At 52.3% G+C, this 19,777-nt stretch overlaps 1 protein-coding gene across 1 annotated transcript; it reads right to left on the bottom strand.

The window, feature by feature from the left end:
• Positions 1 to 369: 369 nt before the first annotated feature.
• Positions 370 to 19,040, bottom strand: LOC144935898 (transmembrane protein 214-B-like). Its single transcript, XM_078862756.1, has 15 exons — positions 18,791 to 19,040; positions 16,420 to 16,619; positions 14,612 to 14,762; positions 13,384 to 13,521; positions 12,664 to 12,746; positions 11,768 to 11,873; positions 11,476 to 11,557; positions 11,234 to 11,338; positions 10,743 to 10,982; positions 9,858 to 9,906; positions 9,585 to 9,698; positions 8,484 to 8,601; positions 7,983 to 8,079; positions 6,929 to 7,097; positions 370 to 6,048 (listed from the first exon to the last, which is right to left on the bottom strand). Exons 1-15 carry the CDS (start codon positions 18,909 to 18,911, stop codon positions 5,905 to 5,907), a joined length of 1,917 nt encoding a protein of 638 aa, XP_078718882.1. The 5' UTR covers positions 18,912 to 19,040; the 3' UTR covers positions 370 to 5,904.
• Between the last annotated feature and the right edge of the window lie 737 nt (positions 19,041 to 19,777).

The raw sequence follows: 19,777 nt of genomic DNA, 5'->3' as shown, positions 1-19,777 counted from the left end.
TTTCACAACAAAAGTTAAAGTAGCAAACATGGGAATTCCTTGCACGTAAATTTATTTTGCGGTCTGGCAGGGGCGACACAAAACTGCGCTCGCTCGCCTCGTCGTTACCACACTCGTTCAAGACAAAGCACTCCGGGGGTCTGCCCTCCTCTCGACAAACCCAACAGCACCACCGTTACAAATAGAAACCCTAAGCGACCGCGTCCAGTCTGTTCTCCTATAACGCACGCGGTAGTTGCGTTCCCGAAGGACACCACGTTATGGAAAAATCGCGTTATAATAAATAATATAGGGTGAAGCATAGTCCGCGATAGCATGCGGGATGCGTACGCAGGCTGAACAAAGACGGAGGCGCGTTGGTAGGATAGCATGCGGGATGCGTACGCAGGCTGAACAAAGACGGAGGCGCGTTGGTAGAGTCTATATCAGTGGTTCTTCTTAACCTGGGATAAACCTGGGGGTGCGAGACGAGGCCAGATTTGTTGTTATAAGGTAAATCACCAAAACAAATTAAGCACGGGGGCGTAAGTACAACTACTTTGTTTAATCAAACTCTGTGTATTTATTAACATTATAATTTAACGATTGAGAACCAAGGTGGTGCAAGGCTACAGTGAAGGTTAAGAACCACTGGTCTAGAAGCATCCAGCAGCATCCCAATTCCTTGCATGGCGATGCTACGCGCTTAATTCCGACTCGCGCGACTTGGTTACGTTGGCTCGATCGCGTTATATCCAACTCGCATCCGCGTTATAAAATAAATACCTGTTCCCTAACACATTCATTGCGTTATATCCAATTCGCGTTATAGAAACACGCACTGTAGGAGAACAGACTGTTACTCTCTAATTTCGCGTGTGCATAGAATCTGGTTGGCTGTTCGCGTTGTCAACATGAGCAGGGAGCAAACCACCTCGGTTGGCTCTCTCACCTCAAGTTGTAGTTTGTTATTATTAAATTATTATTAAATTGACCCTTTTATGCAAAAGGTTCCTTTCTGTGGGTGACAGTTCATGGCTTGTGGCCCTTATTAATAAATTATCTTCTCAACAAACGAGTCCATGATGATGATGCCGCTGTTACTTTGGCAGTGGTGCACAAGGACAAACGACGAAGCCCACCACTCGTCAATAACATTGTGGCTTCAAACGTAAACATCTATGAAATAGGCAATGTTTCGGATAATGACCCTTCCTCATAGCAGTGCTATTGATGAATGTGGGGTTTTTTCCCTCTAACGAATTAAGAATAAAATTACTACAAATACAGCAGCAGCAATGAGCTGCAATTACAATTTGTATCATCTAAATATATTTATAATGGTAATGTTTGTTGCAGGTCACTGGGCGTTTTGGGCCCCTGTGGGTTTGTGTTCGGAAATGTATGTTAAACTTCTTTCACACCGTACGTAGCCAACCGTGATAATTGTGATTTTAATGTCAAAAATATGGTTCCTAAATATTCCACAATTGCAATCGACTCCAGATCTGTTGGGCCCTTAAGTCAACCACTCTCTCTTGGTCAACTACGTTACCGGTCTGGGGTTTTCCAAGCTAATTGTTAACAGGTTTACAACTAATTTTCGTTAGAACTGCTTTTGTGTTTAGTTTGGTGTCCTTCCCCCGCAACTCCACTTCCCACGGTTGGCTATGTACGGTGCGCAAGAAGTTCAACATTCATACAAGTCGAACCTCTCATCACTCCACTGGCAGTTCCATCAGGAGCTGTAATCCGTTAGCCTTCTAATAGCCCAGATTTTGGGCCAACGTTGGTCTAACGTTCCATGTTGACTGGGAGTTCTGGGTGCAACAATGCTTTGGCTCACTAAAATGTATTTATTTCAATAACTACACTAATCAAATCATTGAGAGGTGGGGGGTTTATGCTGACAGAGTGAAGCATATCAGTCTTAGACAACCTTAGGGGGAAAAAAGAGTTGATAACAGTTCGATAATGAATTGGCAATAAAACCACATCTCTCCAGAATAAAAGTTAAAACGGAGTGACATCTCTCCTTAATTATGATTCCCCAACACGTTCACGTCACAATCAACAGCAGAATATTTTCTTGGCTTGATGGCCACGTAATTAAAATCCTGCATACAATTCCAGGTACCACGAGACAGGCCTACAAACAGCCAATGAGAAACCTTAATTTCCTAGTTTGTAAAATATATATTTTTTTATGAACACTGGGCACTCAGGAATGTTCCAGAATCACATCAACGGGAACTGCAGCAGTCTAACCCGTAAACACACCGCTCTCCCCGCACGGCCACCTTCATCGGTCCGTCCGACAACTGTAATGTCCTCATTAGGGCCTTCAACTAGGCTCTGACAAATATAACTATTCTACAGATAAACTCACGTCAATTGCATTCAACAATGGAAATGAGGAAACAACAAAAAAGCAAGTAACGTACCATATGTAAATGTGGAGACCAAGTTAATCCACTTTTTTTTGGCACAAACATCCTTCTGGAAATCTGCCAGTCTGTGTGTGTGGAGGATATTGCCAGCGAACCTACAGGCATGTGGAGTGGTAGCACTGCCCAAAGGTAAATGACAATTATCATGCTTTTTTACTTATCCGCGAAAGCCTCAACGAGTCTCACAAACTCGTATTCAGGAGGGCCCTGCATTGCGATGTTTAGTGAAGTCAGGAAACCGGCACACCTGGAGAAAGCCCCACCACACACACACACGACAGAGGGTAACATTCAAAAGCCCGGCATGGATGGATTAAATAATCTGAACTATTTCAACTGCTATGTTCTTCCAATGTCACAGCCAAAGTCGACAACACCCGGTATTTAAATTTCCCATCCGAGTACTGACCAGGTTCAACCGTGCTTAGTTTTGGAGATCCCACATACTTCAAGAGTGACTTGGTTATATCCGATCAGGAGCCAGTCGTGCGTTACGTAACCTTTCTAGGAAATAACCGAATGAAAAAAAATCTTTCTGTTTTCAAACGATAATGGAAACAAAACACCTCACTTAACTGTATAGACACTGACACTGCCAGGGACTCGATATCTGGATATTAGCCACGGAAAAAATCACCTCGACCACCCACCCAGCGATTCGATGAATTGTGAATCCTTACGATTCGGTGCCGAAATTCAAGAACGCATTCCGTTCGTGTTGCTTTTGCCGTCTCGTTTGTACCGTCTCTTTCGTACTTTCATTTACTCCACGAGCCAAAAATGTAACGCTGGCATGCGGCTGGGTATAATTTGAACGAATCTCAAACATTTGCTACGCAATTCGATTGTGAGAATAAGAATTGACTCAAATTGATTAATGGATTAACCAATCTGCACTGGGCAGCATGATGTATGGTTACAGAACCCCTATGACCGACACTGCTTGGTGAGGCCTTCATTCGGGAGTGGATTGACAAATGGCTTTACTGTACATGTTATTTATAATCTACTTACAATTAGGCTAATGGGAGAGAGGGAAAAAAAACTTGCACACGCGAGACGAACAAAATAAGGAACGGGAGAAAGGGAACGGGACAAAGGGAACGGTTCTCCGATGACACTGCGACCAAGATCGTTACAATTCGTGGAATCGCTTAGGTGGGGGCAGTGGACGCTGTGAATCGTTCAGTGCCCACGTTACCCGTGTGAGTATTGTTCAGGTTCAAATGAAAGTGCCAGCAATATCGTCAACACGACTGACTGATACCTGCTCGTTGGAGACCACTTACGACTGTGGTAAACCTTGAAATGTTTTGACAAAAAAATAGTTTTAATAAAAACAGCGCAAGCTCTCTCGGACACGAATTCGAGATCGCGCTGCCGTGTGCAATTCGGCACGATGTCCGACGTTTCGCTCCACGTGCCGGGAGCTTCTTCAATCAATGCAGTTCCCGAACAAGCCGTACGAGCGCAACCGCAAAAAAAACCTGCGCAGCGGCGCTACAGACGAACGAACATTCATGCATTCGCACGGATGGATACGGCCAATCGGCATAACAATTAATTTCTCCGATACAGGCCGCAAAGTGGACGGATAGACATTCCTTACCGGGCTCACTGTGGAGCATCTTCAATGGACGCCGCTCCCCGTGTGGACACGGGGAAGGGGTAATTCACACTCGATTTCACGCACGGTGTTTTAACATTTAATGAACCCAAAGATCGCCGCGACTCCGCAACAAAACGTCTCGGCAAAGAAAAACTATCCGCGCTGTTGGTGCACGCCACGTCCTCGGTCGCCGCCAAAGTCGGGGAAAAAGCTTTGCGGTCGCCGAGTGGGCATGCCTCCTCAAACATCGCGTCACTCCCACGTGCGTCACGTGTTTGTAATCAGTGCGGCCGCGGCAGCCGCAGGATTGAACGTTTCTTGTGTTTAGTTTGTCGTCCTTCCCCCGCACCTACGATTAAGCACGTACGGTGCGAGAGAAGTTCAACATACATACATACAAGTTATTGGGGCGATTTGTTTAACCATTTGGCCGCGCAACGATTTTCAAAAGCCAATTGATCAAACTCCCCTGGGGTTCGGGACCTGCCGCCGAAACGACGGCGCAGCAAGCCGAACCCACGAAACGTCTCGTTCAAAACCACCCCCCCCCCGTGTCAAACGCGCTCGCCGCCCATCCCAAGTGGAGACATCGGAGAGAGCCCGGCGATGGGCGTGCGACTGTGGAAAAACCTGACCGGGCACCGTAGCAGACCATTGTGAACCATCGTGAGAACCCTTGGCTAAATTCAGGCGGAGGCACTTAAGACATCTGTTCGGCTCCCGCCAAGGCGGTGCGGTGCTGTGGCCCTCAGGCCAGGACAAAAACTTAACCAATGAAGGTCACTAAACGGTAAAATTGGTTTTACAATTCGGCAATCTAACACCTAAACCAGGAACGGGGCAGCCTCCGATACCCCCGCCCCTACCACGCTCGCAACAATCCACGATAATATTCATGCACAAGGTCTTCCATGTGAGCCGTAGAATTGCCGTGTGTAGAGCTTGCAACGAATAAAAAAATACACGAGGTTTCAAACGAACCTTCCGTAGGACACAAGAGAGAGGCAAGCCACTCAGACACACAAAAGACAAAGATCCCTCCAGTATAGCCTTAACAGACTTCTGTGGCAAGTGCTGCTAAGCGAGCATCTATGGAGGCCGGCACTGCACACGAGGAGATGGAAAGCCAGCACCATGCCCGGCCGCCTTTGTCTCCTGAGTGGCGATGTTTACACACTGCACCAGGTACTCAATCCAGGCTCAGTTGACCTAGGGAAGATCCAGAACCGGTTCAGATAATCATCGCAGGTGTTGGTGGCAGTGAGCGGGGAATCAAATTCGGGTCGCTGGGTTCTGAGTGCAGCACGCTAACCCGTTGCGCTACCGTTTTGCGCACACACACATGCACACGCCGACCAGAATGCATTGCATTGAGCCAAGTTCTAGCATCCTCTAGTTATATTGGCAGACACTACTTTCTGGCTGAACACGTTCTGGGTTGCTGGTAGACTGGAGTCGGTGGCACGTGACGAGTAGTAGCCAAAGCCATGCCGAAAGGAAGTACATAGGTGCTGTGTGCAGAAAAATATTTTCCGGGTCGTTGATCCGGACAGATCTCGGCTGAAATTAAAAGTCCGATTATCGGCATTTCATCGGAAAAATCTACTCCCGCTCATGTCGGCTCTTGCCGAGTGTTCTCATTGCGGGTCAAGTCACTGCTTTGGATGGCGGGGGGGGGGGAGGGGGTAAAAAAAAAAATCGCTTCCAAGTAGACCTCTCGTCGTTTTAAATCTGCGCCAAGGAGATAAAAAAAATATAATATAACAGCGGCGAGGCCGCCGCTTCTTCGTGCGTGATCGCCGGCCCGCGGTGGGAAAGAGGGCGAGAGCGGAAGCGACGACGCCGGCAGGAGAGTAGACGGGAGGGTCACTCGGCGGCAGAGACCACCGCTCCGCCCGAGCCCGACAAGGCGTGGAGCACGGGGAGCAGGTAGCGCTGGTGCACGTGGGCAGCCACCTCCTGCGTGCGTCGAGCCACTTCCTCCAGCAGCGCCGGCAGCTCCGCACGCGCCTGGAGAACAAACCGGCGTTGGGGGGGGGGCAGAGCTTGTGGGTGCCGCGGTGGTGAGATGTTAACTACCTCGCCTGGTATACAGGAGGTCGTGGAGTTCAATCCCGACCCTGACGCCTGCTGTATCTTTGGAGTTTGTGTGCCTCCCTCCCCGTGGCGAGATGTTAACTGCCTCGCCTGGTATACAGGAGGTCGTGGAGTTCGATCTCGACCCTGACGCCTGCTGTATCTTTGGAGTTTGCGTGTCTATCTCCACATGGTTGCGTGGATTTTTCTCCGCGTCCTCTGGTTTTTCCCTCCAAAATTTAGAATCAACATCACGCGTTTAGAAGTATTTGGCTGCTATACATTTCTATGTGGCAAGCCACTTCGTTGAGCTATCATTTGTGTCCAGGTTGCTTCTACAAAAGAGCTATATAGATCAGTGAGCCTTACCTGGTTAAATAAAAAAAATAGTTTGAACACATCCACCGAATCGCTGTCACACGTAGCAGGACGCACATCGTGCGGCATCGTTGGCCCGCTGCTCGGCCAGGAACCTAAACGTTTACCGTAAATGAAAAATCTACTTGAGCTATTCTCAATGTATGTATTTTTTACTTCTTTCGCACCATGCGTAGCCAACCGTGTTAAATCGGAGGTGTGGGGGAAGGACAACAAACTAATCCAGTGACGGATGAATGCCTGGCCGAACGGTGGTCAGTCATGGGTCGTTTTTTTGACCATACTTCACCACACTGGTCAGTGTGGGTTGGGGGGGCCAGGACCGCTTTCCGATATCGTTCGCCAGCAACGTCAGCGCGGCGCGCTCACCGCTGCCGCAGTTGGTTACCAAACACTACTCCAGGACGGACGCCTAGCGGAGAGCGTCGGCACGCACCGTCTTGAAGCCGGCGTGCAGGCCCTCGGCCGTCCACGCGGCGGTCGGCTCCACGCGCGCCCACAGCAGAGCGCCGGCCCCGGCGGCCGCGTCCCAGGCGCGGGCCGCCCACGGCCCCACGGCCCCGCATGCGCGCGCCCATAGCGGCGGAACGCTCTCCTGCAGCCAGCTGTCCCGCGCAGGACACAACCACAGCCACAACAACAACTTTGACAACTATGGCGATGATGATGACGATACTGATGAGGTGAGTGAGGCAGCTATCGAGCGTGCAGGCGGTGCAACCGCACCAGCGTCTCATGGGAGCTGGAGATGCCCAGACACCAGGATATGCAAGCTGATGATTCATTCCAGCACTCCTGTCACTCACTCATCTGCGATTAGTCAACCTCCTCACTCCTCTCCTATTGCAACTTCCATGGTTACTGTTACCGTGAACTTCACTCGTTAATTTCTACTACCATGTTGAGGATACGGTCGACCAGACCGTTTTATATCATACACGCGGTGTTCACCTACCCACTTACTCATTCGTTGTCACAAACCCACAACGCACTCACCACACTGCAGGTCACCTCACTTCTCTTTCTGCTCCTTCCCTCGGCACTGCTCCACCGGAGAATTTTGTCCTCCCATCATCGTCATCTCTTTCGCCCCCATGCTCATACAATGACAACCTCGCTCAATTCACGAAACGCGTTACGCTATTTATCCACGACAACTTTAACAGTGCTGTTTTGTTGCTGGTGCGCGTTAGATCTAACGATTCACATCTCGCCGCTGTCGGTGGGCCAATCTTGATCTGTGACTCGGAGGAACTTCTGGGAAAGTCTTACTCGCTTTAGTGAGACTAAGCCGTGGTGGCGAGATGTTAACTACCTCGCCTGGCATTCAGGATGTCGTGGGTTCGATCCCAAAGTCGACACAACGCCCACCTCGTTATTCCCAAGAAGCCTCCCATCTGAGTGCTTAACCACGCTACGCTCAAGCCTAGTTATTCGCACGTGAGAGTGAGTGAGCGAGTGAGAGAGCGAGCGAGCGTGTGACCTCCCACCTGTATCCCCATGCCGAGTAGAGAGTCGCGACGGCCCAGCCTCGCTGAGCGGCCTCGGCAATGCCCGTCTCACGCAGCAGCCTGGCACTCGCCGAGTCTAAAATTCAAACGCGCGGCTGAAAACACCTTCATATGCAGAGGACTGCTGAGCTTTGGCAATCGTTGGTAGCGACCGGCTCCTCACCGCCTGGCTGCCGCCCTCCAGCTCTGTCTGAGGTTCATCAGCGATTGCGAGATGCCATTTGAATTGCACGAACTGAACATCATCAAACGGTGCAATTACAACACAACGCAGATTCACGGCGCCCGTAAATGGACGTAAACAGTGGGCATGTTTCTTTTGTAGAAGCTGGCAGTCACTCAACTCTTCATGGCTACACCCATGTCTTCGAGGCGAAGGAGGAGGAGCAGGAGGAATGCCAAAGCGAGGCGTGCGATGTTTGGGTCCTAAACGACTGCGCTTCACAAATAAACAAACGAGCGATCATCCCCGGCGCTCACCTTGCACGGAGCCGCTCCGCCACACGTCCTGAGCCAGGAAGCAGCAGAGCAGGAAGACGCCGGCCATCACGTACCTCCTCCACGGCACCGCTTTCACCTTCATCTTCTCCAGGAGGCCCTGCACACGCGTTGCCCGCGCGCGCGCCCGGGTTAAACGTGGTGGGTTGTCGGCACGGCTCGCCGGAGCGCTCGGCTTTAGACGGTTCCCCTGCCAGCGCGGTTTTGGCGGCGGTGATCGTTGACGCCGTGTTGTAGGAAACTTACAAGCGGGCAGCATTTTAAGAAAGCCACGCTGCGATTTTGGGGTAGAGGCAAAGCACAAACGATTCAATCGAATTCTAGCCAGGCTAGCCCTAACCACACTGGCCACTACTACCACCCATAACACCACCACACTAGCCAACAGACACTAACACCACCTCGAACACTAACCACACTTAGCCTTACCCCCAAGCATATTTATCCAAGACTCTAGCCCTACAAGGTGATGGTCATCACGACCTACTTCTACCCCAAACCACAAAGATCAACCAAACTCAGACCCTGCCCATAACTATCGCAAGCAAACACGATCCGTAACCGTCAACACACATTGCCAACCACCCTCCGGCCATAATTCTAACCACGCTGGCCATCGACACATTGGCACTACCAACTCGGGTACCCGGGTTGGTAACACACTGCGCTAACCACCACACCACCACCACCGTCACGTGGATCGGGCCCTAGTTGAAAGCGTGCCAACAACGGTTAAGCAAGTACATTTGTAGTGCTAATGCTTACGTGATCCGAGGGTAGAAATACTCACGCGAACACAGGTGACAGTGTTAGAATGACGTCACGAGGGAAGAGAGAGAAAAGGCGGTGCGAGAGAGAGGACGCCCAGGGAGAGAGGGGTTGATGTTACCGGGTGAGGCGGGGCGATCGGGCCGCTTCTCGGAGGGAACCGGAGGCGGGTGGACGCGTGCGGTGTGAGCCCGCGCAAGAATCAAGAAAAGTGTGGCGTCTCGGGCTTCGTCTGCCGGACTCTTCACACGTCTATCAACACGCAACTCTCATGACCGAGGTCATCACCGGCGTGCGCTCTGTGCGTCAACTCACGGCGCAAGCGGCGGTGCTCTCCTTGAGGCCCTCCCTGCGCCGGCTCTGCAGCGCCATCTGCTTGTTGGCCTCCGCAAACACGAGCACCGACTCGCGTAGCTCCTGCCGAGAAACCTGGGGGGGGGGGGGTCAGGGCGGCGGGGCAGGGGGGCGGGAGGGGCAAATACGTTCCACCGATCGCTGGCGCACGAGAGAAAGAAGATTGTGAGCGGAAGAACCAGGAGGCATCAATGTGGCGCTACGCTCGGACGCGGCGCGACGAGACGGCCTCACCTTGCCTGACACGGAGTTCCAGTTCTTCAGCAGATGCTGCAGGAGGAGGCTGAAGGGGATAAACAAAGACAGGGGAGTCACTCAGGAGTCGCCCAGAGTAGACCCGCGTACAACGGCGTCTGCGCGATGCAACCGCATTCAAAACATCCTCCAGCCGTAATTCTAACCACTCTCACTCGCTTGGTATACAGGAGGTCGTGGGTTCCATCCCGACCCTGTTTGCGTGTCTCTCTCTCCCCGTGGTACCGTGGACTTTTCTCCGGATCCTCCGGTTATTCCCTCCACATTTAGAATCAACATGCGTTTAGATTATTTGGCTGCTATATATTTCCACATAAGCCACTTCGTTCAGCTATCATTTGTGATAGCCAGGTCGCTTCCGAAGAAGAGATATACAGCTCAGTGAGCCTGACCTGGTAAAAAAACAAAATAGTTTTTTTTTTTACGGCCTGCGAAGTTCAAATCACGCGGAACAGTCGCCGTGTGGATGTCGTACATCGTCTCAAAGCGACGGCATCTCACAACGTTGCTTAGCGGAGAGAGAGGCAGTCGGCCATAGGCTGAGATGAGAGGGGAGATTTAGGAGAGTGCGTGGAGGGGAGTAGAGTGAGATGAGAGGGGAGAGGAAGGAGAGTGCGTGGAGGGGAGTAGAGTGAGATGGGAGGGGAGAGGCAGGAGAGTGCGTGGAGGGGAGTAGAGTGAGATGAGAGGGGAGAGGCAGGAGAGTGCGTGGAGGGGAGCAGAATGAGACGAGCGGTGACAGCATGTTTGGTTTCACTCTCATCACACTGCACTCCAACGACTCCCGAGTGGGTGTTCGACAACGCTCCCCCGCCCCCACCCCCCACCGCGACCGCCTCGCGCCGGCTCTCTCGCGAGCAGCACCTGGACGGCGCCAGGCGGTCCGCGTAGAGCCCCCTCCACACCGCCAGCGCCTCCGCAGCGCCGCTCGCCAGCCCCTCCACCAGGCAGCCCAGCAGCTCCCGCGCCTGCGCCGAGCCGCGCGCCGTCGCGGCCAGGCGCGCCAGCAGCACGGGGAGGGCGCGAGGCGGCGCGGCCTCGGGGCAGCCCCGCAGCACCAGCTCCTTCAAGCGCGGGTAGACCACCTGCAGCTGCTTCTGCGCCCTGCGGGTGGGGAGAGTGAGGAGGTGGGGGTGGAGGGGGTGGGAGGGAGGTGGAGGGGAGGGAGGTGGGGATAGAGGGGGTGGGAAGGGAGGAGGGGGTGGGATGGATGGAGGGAGGGAGGTCAGCGTGGTGGGGGAGGTCAGCGTGGAGGAGAGGAGGAGGTGTGCTGCCTCAATGCCCGTGTGAGCAGGAGGGGACGTGAACTACTCCGCGTGCCCCAACATCACGAGGGTCAAGGGGACATTGCTCACCCGGGGGCCAGAGCCGTGCTCGGAGACGCAAACGCCAGCTCGAGCAGCGAGAGGAACTGCTCCAGGGTCACGATCCCGAAGCCGCTGCTCAGGTTCCCGTGAGCGCTGCGCACCGCACGGAGGGAGACACGGTGGGGGGGGGAGGGACAGGCAGATCCGGGGTGAACTACGGTTGCGACCGCGCCGTTGGTAACGAATTACAGGTGGCGACGCGCAACGGCGGTGCGGCAGCGGGGACTCACTGCAGCAGGTGGTGGAGGCTGCCGATGACGTAGGCCGAGTACGGCTTCATCTGCATCAGGGGCAGGAAGGCTTCCACCCACACTGCGGGGCAATGTGCGACAACGACGACAACCACCGTGACGACGATGAGCAATCGACCGGCTCTGTTGATGTGTTCAGCGACAGGCCACGGCACCGCATAGCATTGGCAACCCCCCCCACACCCCCTAAAAAGATTCGACGGTGGGCTCGGCAAGACGAGCGGACGGTTACGAACGACAATTATAAGAATGCGTTGATGTTTGGTCTCACCTCGAAGTCCAACGGCCAGGTCGTGCTCCCCGCTTTGGTTCAGAGCCCACAGCAGCGAGAGGCACTTGTTCGTTTTGTTGACGGACGCGTTGAGAAGCTTGAGGTTCTGCGGGGGAAGACACGACGGGTGGGGCGAGCTCAGAGATGGAGCGGCGTCATACCGACGGTGTGCGAGCGCGGATGTAACCGCTATGGTGCTAAGAGTCACGGACAGAGGTGGCAGAGCCAAAGGCTTTAAAAGAGCCCTTCATATTTAAGACCAACGAGTGAGTGTTTGTATGTATGTATGCGTGTGTGTGTGAGGAGCCATAGTGCAATGGTTAGTGGGCTGCGTTACGAATCCGACGACCCACGTTCGATTTCAGCCCTTAAGACCAACACATCGTTGACTAATATCTGAAATATTATTTGGGTCTTTCGGTAAAGTCACGTAGATAGGTTATTTTCTTTTAACCTATCTAAGTGACTTTACCGAAAGACCCAAGAATATGAATTCCTGCAGTCACGAAAGCTTTAAGTCAAGATTTAATATCTGACAATTTTCCTGGGCCTCCCCTCGGTCGACTCGGCCCCAAATCAGTATCTGCTACGATGTGTAAAACTTTCCCACTGGGGAGACAAAGGTGGCCGGGCGTCGTGTTGGCCACCCACCCCCTTGTGTGCCATGCCGGCCTTAATAGGTGCTCCCTAACAGCACTTGCCCCAAAAGTCTGTTGAGGCTATATGGAGGATCTGTATCTCTGTGTGCGCATGCGTGTGGGGGGAGTGATCAGCGGACTGACTTCCCCCGGGTTCGGTTCACGGTCGCCCACGGCTCCCATCAGCGGTGCAAGTCGTCAGTTGATCGGGGATTCTACTTGTATCTGTGAACTGTGCTTCACATGGGTATCCCGTACCTCCGCCATTTGCACCTCCACAACATCGGGGTACTCCGAGAGCACGAACTGCACGCACAGCCGGTAGCCGTGCACCGACTCCCCTGCAGGAACACAAAAACAAAGATCCCGTGTAGCCTTAGCAGACTGTTGGGGCAAGTGCCATTAGTGAGTAGCACAATATGAAGGCCAACAGGGCACAGGAGAAGGTGGATGGCCAACACCACGCCCAGCCGCTTTTCTCTCCCCCCAATGTGGACATATATTTACATGATATTTACACACTGCACCAGGTACTCATTTAAGGCTGAGTCGACCTATGGGCGGCCCAGGACCAGATGTTGTCACTGATGTTGGCCGTGGGTAAGAATCGTACTCCGGTTACCAGTCTCTTAGTACGATGCGCTAACCACTGCGCTACCGTTCCCCATGACAGAATAAACACACGCACGCACGTACAGCATACACACATAATACACATGGTGACGGGTGAGTGAGGCCTCAATCCAGCCTGTAGATAGATCATGGCTGATAACGATGATGCCGATGATGATGCAGATGATGCCGATGATGACGATACCAATGATGATTCCGATCACGACGATGCCGATGAATATTACGTTGAAGACGATAACGACGACCAGGCGCTCACGACGATGGTGACATCGATACGACGACAAGCGACGGCGACGATGAACGTCGAGGTGTCTACTACTACTACTACGAAGACGACGGAGGCACCTGAGGGCTTGTCGGACTCGCGCAGCATCATGGCGAGGGAGTACTGCAGCAGCGTGCAGTGACCCCCACGGCTGCAGCGCTGCAGCAGGCCCAGCACCAAGGCTCTCAGCTCCCTCCTCGCCAGACACAGCGGGTAGTCTGCAGGGGGTGGGGCACGGGGCATTGGCGGAGAGGTGAGGATTTGCCTCCTCGTGTTCGGCATGTCGTTCAAGCGCCACGCCCTCGCATCATCAACGCCCCGCGCCTCTCGATCGTTCCGTCAGCCTTGTTGCGGCGGACTAGCCCAGGGGACGCCCCGGCGGAAGTGAAGCAGTACGCCCCACGACGAGGCACTGGCCATCGTCAGTAACCCGCACCTCCGATTAGCACGGTTGGCTAAGTACGGTGCGAAAGAAATTCAACGTACGTGCAACATACACATACGTAAGCCTCGCGTTATGTTTGTGCGTGTGTGGGTACCGGAGGGGGATATTTCATGATGCAAGCCCCTCTCGGCAGTGACATAAGTGATTCGGCAAGACATCCTGGGACTTACGGATGTCTTGACGATTCAGGCTAATTAATTATATGGCGACCCATATTTAAAACTTACAACCTATTTATATTTTACCAGGTACGGCCCATTTAGCTAGATAGCTCTTTTTCAGAAGCCACAAATGATCCCGCAATGAAGTGGCTTATCATGTGGCAATTTATAGCAGCCAAACACTCGAAAAGCATTTTTTAAATGTGGAGGAAAAAACCTGGAGGACCCGGAAAAAAAAATTACACGACAACGGGGAGAACATGCAAACTCCAAATTATACAGCAGCAGGCATCATCAGGGTCAAGATCGAACTCACGACCTCCTGTATACCAGGCGAGGTATTTAACATCTCGTCACCGTGGCGCTGTGGTAGAATAAAAGCGGACTGCGACGTAATCATCGTTCTTGCCGATATTAGCCAATCAAATGAAGGGGGCGTGTCACACGACGACTCAATCCAAGTATTACTTACCAATGGATTGTCAATGAATCGACCTTTTCAGGATGGCTGCCCCATCAACTTTGAGCGACTGCCGGATCCAATGAGCTCAATCAATACGATCAGCCTTGATTCACACGCCACAATTCTATATATGGGCAAATCTCTGATCGGTGATTTCGTCGGGTGTCGATTTCATTGTATTACAGCGTCCAGGGGGCAAGGATTCCTTAGCGTGGGCGTAGATGTAGGGAGCGCGAGACCGTGAGGGTAGCGGCTGAGTGCGGGGTCGCTCTCGGGAGCTTGGAGCTTGAGGTTGAGGTATCCTGCGATGTCCTTCACCCAGACCGTTGGCTCGTCCATGAACATCGCCTGGGACTTGTCCAGCTGGGCTTTCATGTCCTTCAGGTCAAGCTGCGCCACACACACCGCACACACACACCACACACACACACCACACACACACCACACACACACACGCGTGAGATGACTCGCGAGAAACGAAGGCAAAATTCATGCACGTGCGTGGATTCCGTCACGATTGCCAAACGTGCGTGTGACCGATAATAACCGTTATGCTAGATCTTTAGACAGTAAATCATCTTTGCGACAATTGCGCTTGCTGTGCATGTCATTGTTTTCACACGTTCACAGATCTGAGCTTTTCACATATCTGCCTTTACCTCTCTTCGCTTCCGGGTCACATTGTCGACATTGCACTGTTCATGTAGCCTGTGAAAAAGTCCCCAGGACATGTGTGCACGTGGCAGATACCTTCCACTCTGTTTACGGACCATGACTTGTTTTCAAACTCCCCAGGTGCAGGGACTTTGGCCAAAGGGGCTCGTGTTATTGATCCAAAAGTTGGTTCACCAAGTTATATGCTGCGTCAACACTGCCGCTATTTTACCAAATGGCACTGGAGCTTGGCAACGTGGTGTGCATGTGTGCGAAAAAGCTTAACAGGTGTCAACTCATCGTCAGCTATGACCCATCTACTGCTGGATGAAAGGATCCCGCAACCGCTGCAACAATCCATTGACCAACCCCCGCACAGGAGCCAATTTCGTGGCTCCATCTCTGTGACGGACGTAGCCGTTGGCCATCTAGTGACGTGCCCTGTTTCATCCCACTTACATTTATTCACGCTCAATACCATGCCTTCTAACCTATCTGTGTACCTCTAATCCACGTGTGTTCCTCCTCATTAATTTCAGTGCAATTTCAAGCGTGCAGCCTCGCCACGCTTCTACGCTCACTTTTAAGCTTTTGTTCCAATCTGTGTGTCACCTACGCCCATAACAGAAAAAATACAAAGGCCCGAGTCCTCACTACAACCCGACCGCATCCCCCAGGATCCCCAAAGAGGAGAGCGCGGCCAAGTCACCGCGGAGACGGAGCGACGAAATCCGTTCATGTGCACGAGTAAAACGGACTGTGGTATAGCACGGCTTATGAAATGTACTAGTAATGGCAGAACTCCACGACTCCAGGAAGTGGCCCCGAGGCTTGCCATAACGTAAGGGACCGTGGCCATTTACAGCCAACGTCAGTTGACCGTGGACAATTAGACCGAAGCCGAAAGATAACATATAAAAAATAATGTATAAAAATGTATATTTTTTATGATAGAATATAGTATTGTCATCAGTATGACATAAGTATACCAAGTTTGCAGTCGATACCATATTGGGAAGTGGGTTAAAATTGAGTTACAAGATGAGGATACAACAACAACAGTGCGAGTTAAATGAAAGTGTGTAATGACTATGGTGATGATGGTGATAACCAGTGAGTCCAGAGGGACTTAGGGGAGCTATTCGAACCAACACGATAAAGAAGGGAGTCGCCCATTGCTCTTTCCTCGCTTGTAAGTGATCCTAGCCCCAACCCCACCAACGACCCCCACATCCAACGTGGTGATGAGCATTAGATAACTGGAGATCAGGGAGGGGACGATTGGTCGGGTTGGCATGCACGTGGTTGCGCGAGTAACTTGGTGCCGTGAACGAGGCCACGCTGACAACGATGATGGGTACACACTGCCATCGGACACAACAGGGCCACTCACCGCCTTCAAAGCGTCCTCCAACGTGGCAAATCGCCCTCCCGACGGACTTGCGTCTCCGTTGGCTTTCTTGCTCTGCTTCGCCGATGCTTTCTTGACGTTCTGCTGCTGCAGCGGCGGTTGCTGAAGAGGCTGCTCCTTGGCCGACTTCTTCTCTCGGTCGAAGGCGAGCTCGAACATCGTCTCGCTCGTCTTGATGGGACCTGTGCAGCCAGATGCATCATCATCATCAGCAGCATCATCATCAGCGGGGGGATAGTTGATATGTAGGGTAATTATGGAGTCGTAGTATTCTTAGTTTCCGCAGCAATCAGACGAAGTTTTACGTTTCAAGAGGTCACCAGATTAGAGTTACCTAGTTTACAGTGAGGGCCCTACAGACACGAAATGTTAACGATTATTGAAACGTGTGGTGTGCGTGATGTGTGGGTGATGTGTGGGTGATGTGTGCGTGATGTGTGCGTGATGTGTGCGTGATGTGTGGGTGATGTGTGTGTGATGTGTGGGTGATGTGTGCGTGATGTGTGCGTGATGTGTGGGTGATGTGTGGGTGATGTGTGGGTGATGTGTGGGTGATGTGTGCGTGATGTGTGGGTGATGTGTGCGTGATGTGTGGGTGATGTGTGGGTGATGTGTGGGTGATGTGGGTGATGTGTGCGTGATGTGTGCGTGATGTGTGCGTGATGTGTGGGTGATGTGTGGGTGATGTGTGGGTGATGTGTGCGTGATGTGTGGGTGATGTGTGGGTGATGTGTGGGTGATGTGTGCGTGATGTGTGGGTGATGTGTGCGTGATGTGTGGGTGATGTGCGGGTGATGTGCGGGTGATGTCCGCGTGATGTGCGGGTGATGTGCGCGTGATGTGCGCGTGATGTGCGCGTGATGTGCGGGTGATGTGCGGGTGATGTGCGTGTGATGTGCGGGTGATGTGTGCGTGATGTGTGCGTGATGTGTAGGTGATGTGTGGGTGATGTGTGGGTGATGTGTGGGTGATGTGCGCGTGATGTGTGCGTGATGTGTGCGTGATGTGTGGGTGATGTGTGGGTGATGTGTGCGTGATGTGTGGGTGATGTGTGCGTGATGTGTGGGTGATGTGTGCGTGATGTGTGGGTGATGTGTGCGTGATGTGTGCGTGATGTGTGGGTGATGTGTGGGTGAAGTGTGCGTGATGTGTGGGTGATGTGCGGGTGATATGTGGGTGATGTGTGGGTGATGTGTGCGTGATGTGTGGGTGATGTGCGGGTGATGTGTGGGTGATGTGCGGGTGATGTGTGCGTGATGTGTGGGTGATGTGCGGGTGATGTGCGGGTGATGTGTGGGTGATGTGTGTGTGATGTGTGGGTGATGTGTGCGTGATGTGTGCGTGATGTGTGGGTGATGTGTGGGTGATGTGTAGGTGATGTGTGGGTGATGTGTAGGTGATGTGTGGGTGATGTGTGTGTGATGTGTGGGTGATGTGTGCGTGATGTGTGGGTGATGTGTGCGTGATGTGCGGGTGATGTGTGGGTGATGTGTGGGTGATGTGTGTGTGATGTGTGGGTGATGTGTGTGTGATGTGTGGGTGATGTGTGCGTGATGTGGGGCTTTCTCCGATCGTCCACACCGAGGCAACGACCCCTCGAGACAATCACTCTCAAGACTGCAAACAATAAACAGGTAAACAACAAAAACAACACCAACAGCGGGTAAAGAATGAACAAATACCAAACAACACGACGAGGCGGCTGGCATACGGAAGAGCTCTTGACACCAAGTTCACCCCCTCCCCACACACACACTCACCTAACGCGTGAACAAGCAGCAGCTGAGCACTACTGAACAAGTAAAACAGAATCAACACAAACTGAAAAGTGCTCAAAGAATCACGGAGCCGTGCGAGCATCGTCGGTGGTGGCGACGTTGAGAGGCAGAGAGAGGAGGAGGGACACGGATTGGAGAGACCGCTCACGGGTTGAGCGACATCGCCCCCGTTCTACGAGGAAACACAACTAAACAAAAAGAGCTTCGTAGCTCATCGGATTCCTCAGGCAGTGTAAATAAATGTGGTTGAGCGAGAAGAAGTCGCGATGGGCCCTGACGGTCGAGACCAGAAGCGGAGCGGAAGTCAATGGCACGGCTTGCGGAGGCCTTCATCCAGCAGTGGATATATCCATCGCCGCTGACGTTATTGCTGTTGACGATGGTGTTGATCGGCAAGCGCTTGTTGGTGTGTGTAGTGTTTGTTATCCACCCCCACCCTCCCGAACTTGAGATTTAGCGCGGTTGGCTACGTACGGTGCGAAGGAAGTTTGACGTACGCACAACAACAACAACACCAACAACATTAACACATAAAGCTTCGACAAATACCGTAACGAGGGGACTGCCTCACTCACCCATCATCGGCCCCAGCGTCACGATGGCCGGGCGAGAGGGCTTGCCTCTCACCCCGTTCGACTTCTTTCCCTTCACCACCTCCCACTTGCCTACTCCTCCACCACCGCCTACGCTCGCCATCGTAACAGAGGAGAAAACAAAGACGCGCCGACCACCTAACAACAACAACAACAGCAGCAGCAGCAGCAGCCGCAAGTCAGAGGCGCCGTGAGGAACAGAGCGAGAGGCGCCGTGCTGACTGCGGGTCGTGGCAACGTCAGCAGACGTTGAGTCGCTCGCGCCAGGCGGTGACGCGCGCAAGCAACGAAGCGGCGTCGGTCGCCATCTTGGTAGGGGAAGCCACCACTAACAACCCCACCCACCGCTGCCTGTGAGGTCACTCAGTTGCCCCCCCTCCCTCAAGCCCCTCGATTGCTTTGGCGGGTTGGGTCCCTTGCTAAGATGGCGATTGTTGGGTCACTGGATGACGCGGGCTGCGACGTGTGGGGTGTTACACAGATTATATTATTATTTTTATTCGTAGTTTGCCACGTTTGTTAAACTAAATACCCACCGGTGTATTAAGGGGACGTCCATAAATGACGTCACGCGCCTAGGTGGGGGGGGGGGTCAGACATTTGTGACGATGTGTGACGAGGGTGGGGGGGTTGAGAAATGTGACGTCACATCAAAATGCGCAACTTTAAATAAATATAGACAACACGTTCTACTTAATTAAATAGACTTTTTAATAAATGTCTTCTCCTACAACATCAGAGTGCAGCGTCACATTAACTACGCACTCCAATGACGTCATTTATGGACGGCCCTTGTACAGAGTTGCGAAAAATCAGGACACAAAGGGTTATTTAATTATTTTAACACTGGCATTAAATCTTGTAATTGTTTATTCTTTAAGATAAACTTTTTTTTCAAATCAAGATTAAATATCGACTTTTTCTTCTTCATTATCAGATGACATTTAAAAGTTGAACGAAAATTTCACA

This window comes from Lampetra fluviatilis, chromosome 14 (genome assembly GCF_964198595.1).
Source record: "Lampetra fluviatilis chromosome 14, kcLamFluv1.1, whole genome shotgun sequence".
In the NCBI taxonomy this organism is placed as follows: Eukaryota; Metazoa; Chordata; class Hyperoartia; order Petromyzontiformes; family Petromyzontidae; genus Lampetra; species Lampetra fluviatilis.
This window is presented reverse-complemented; position numbering and strand designations above follow the sequence as displayed.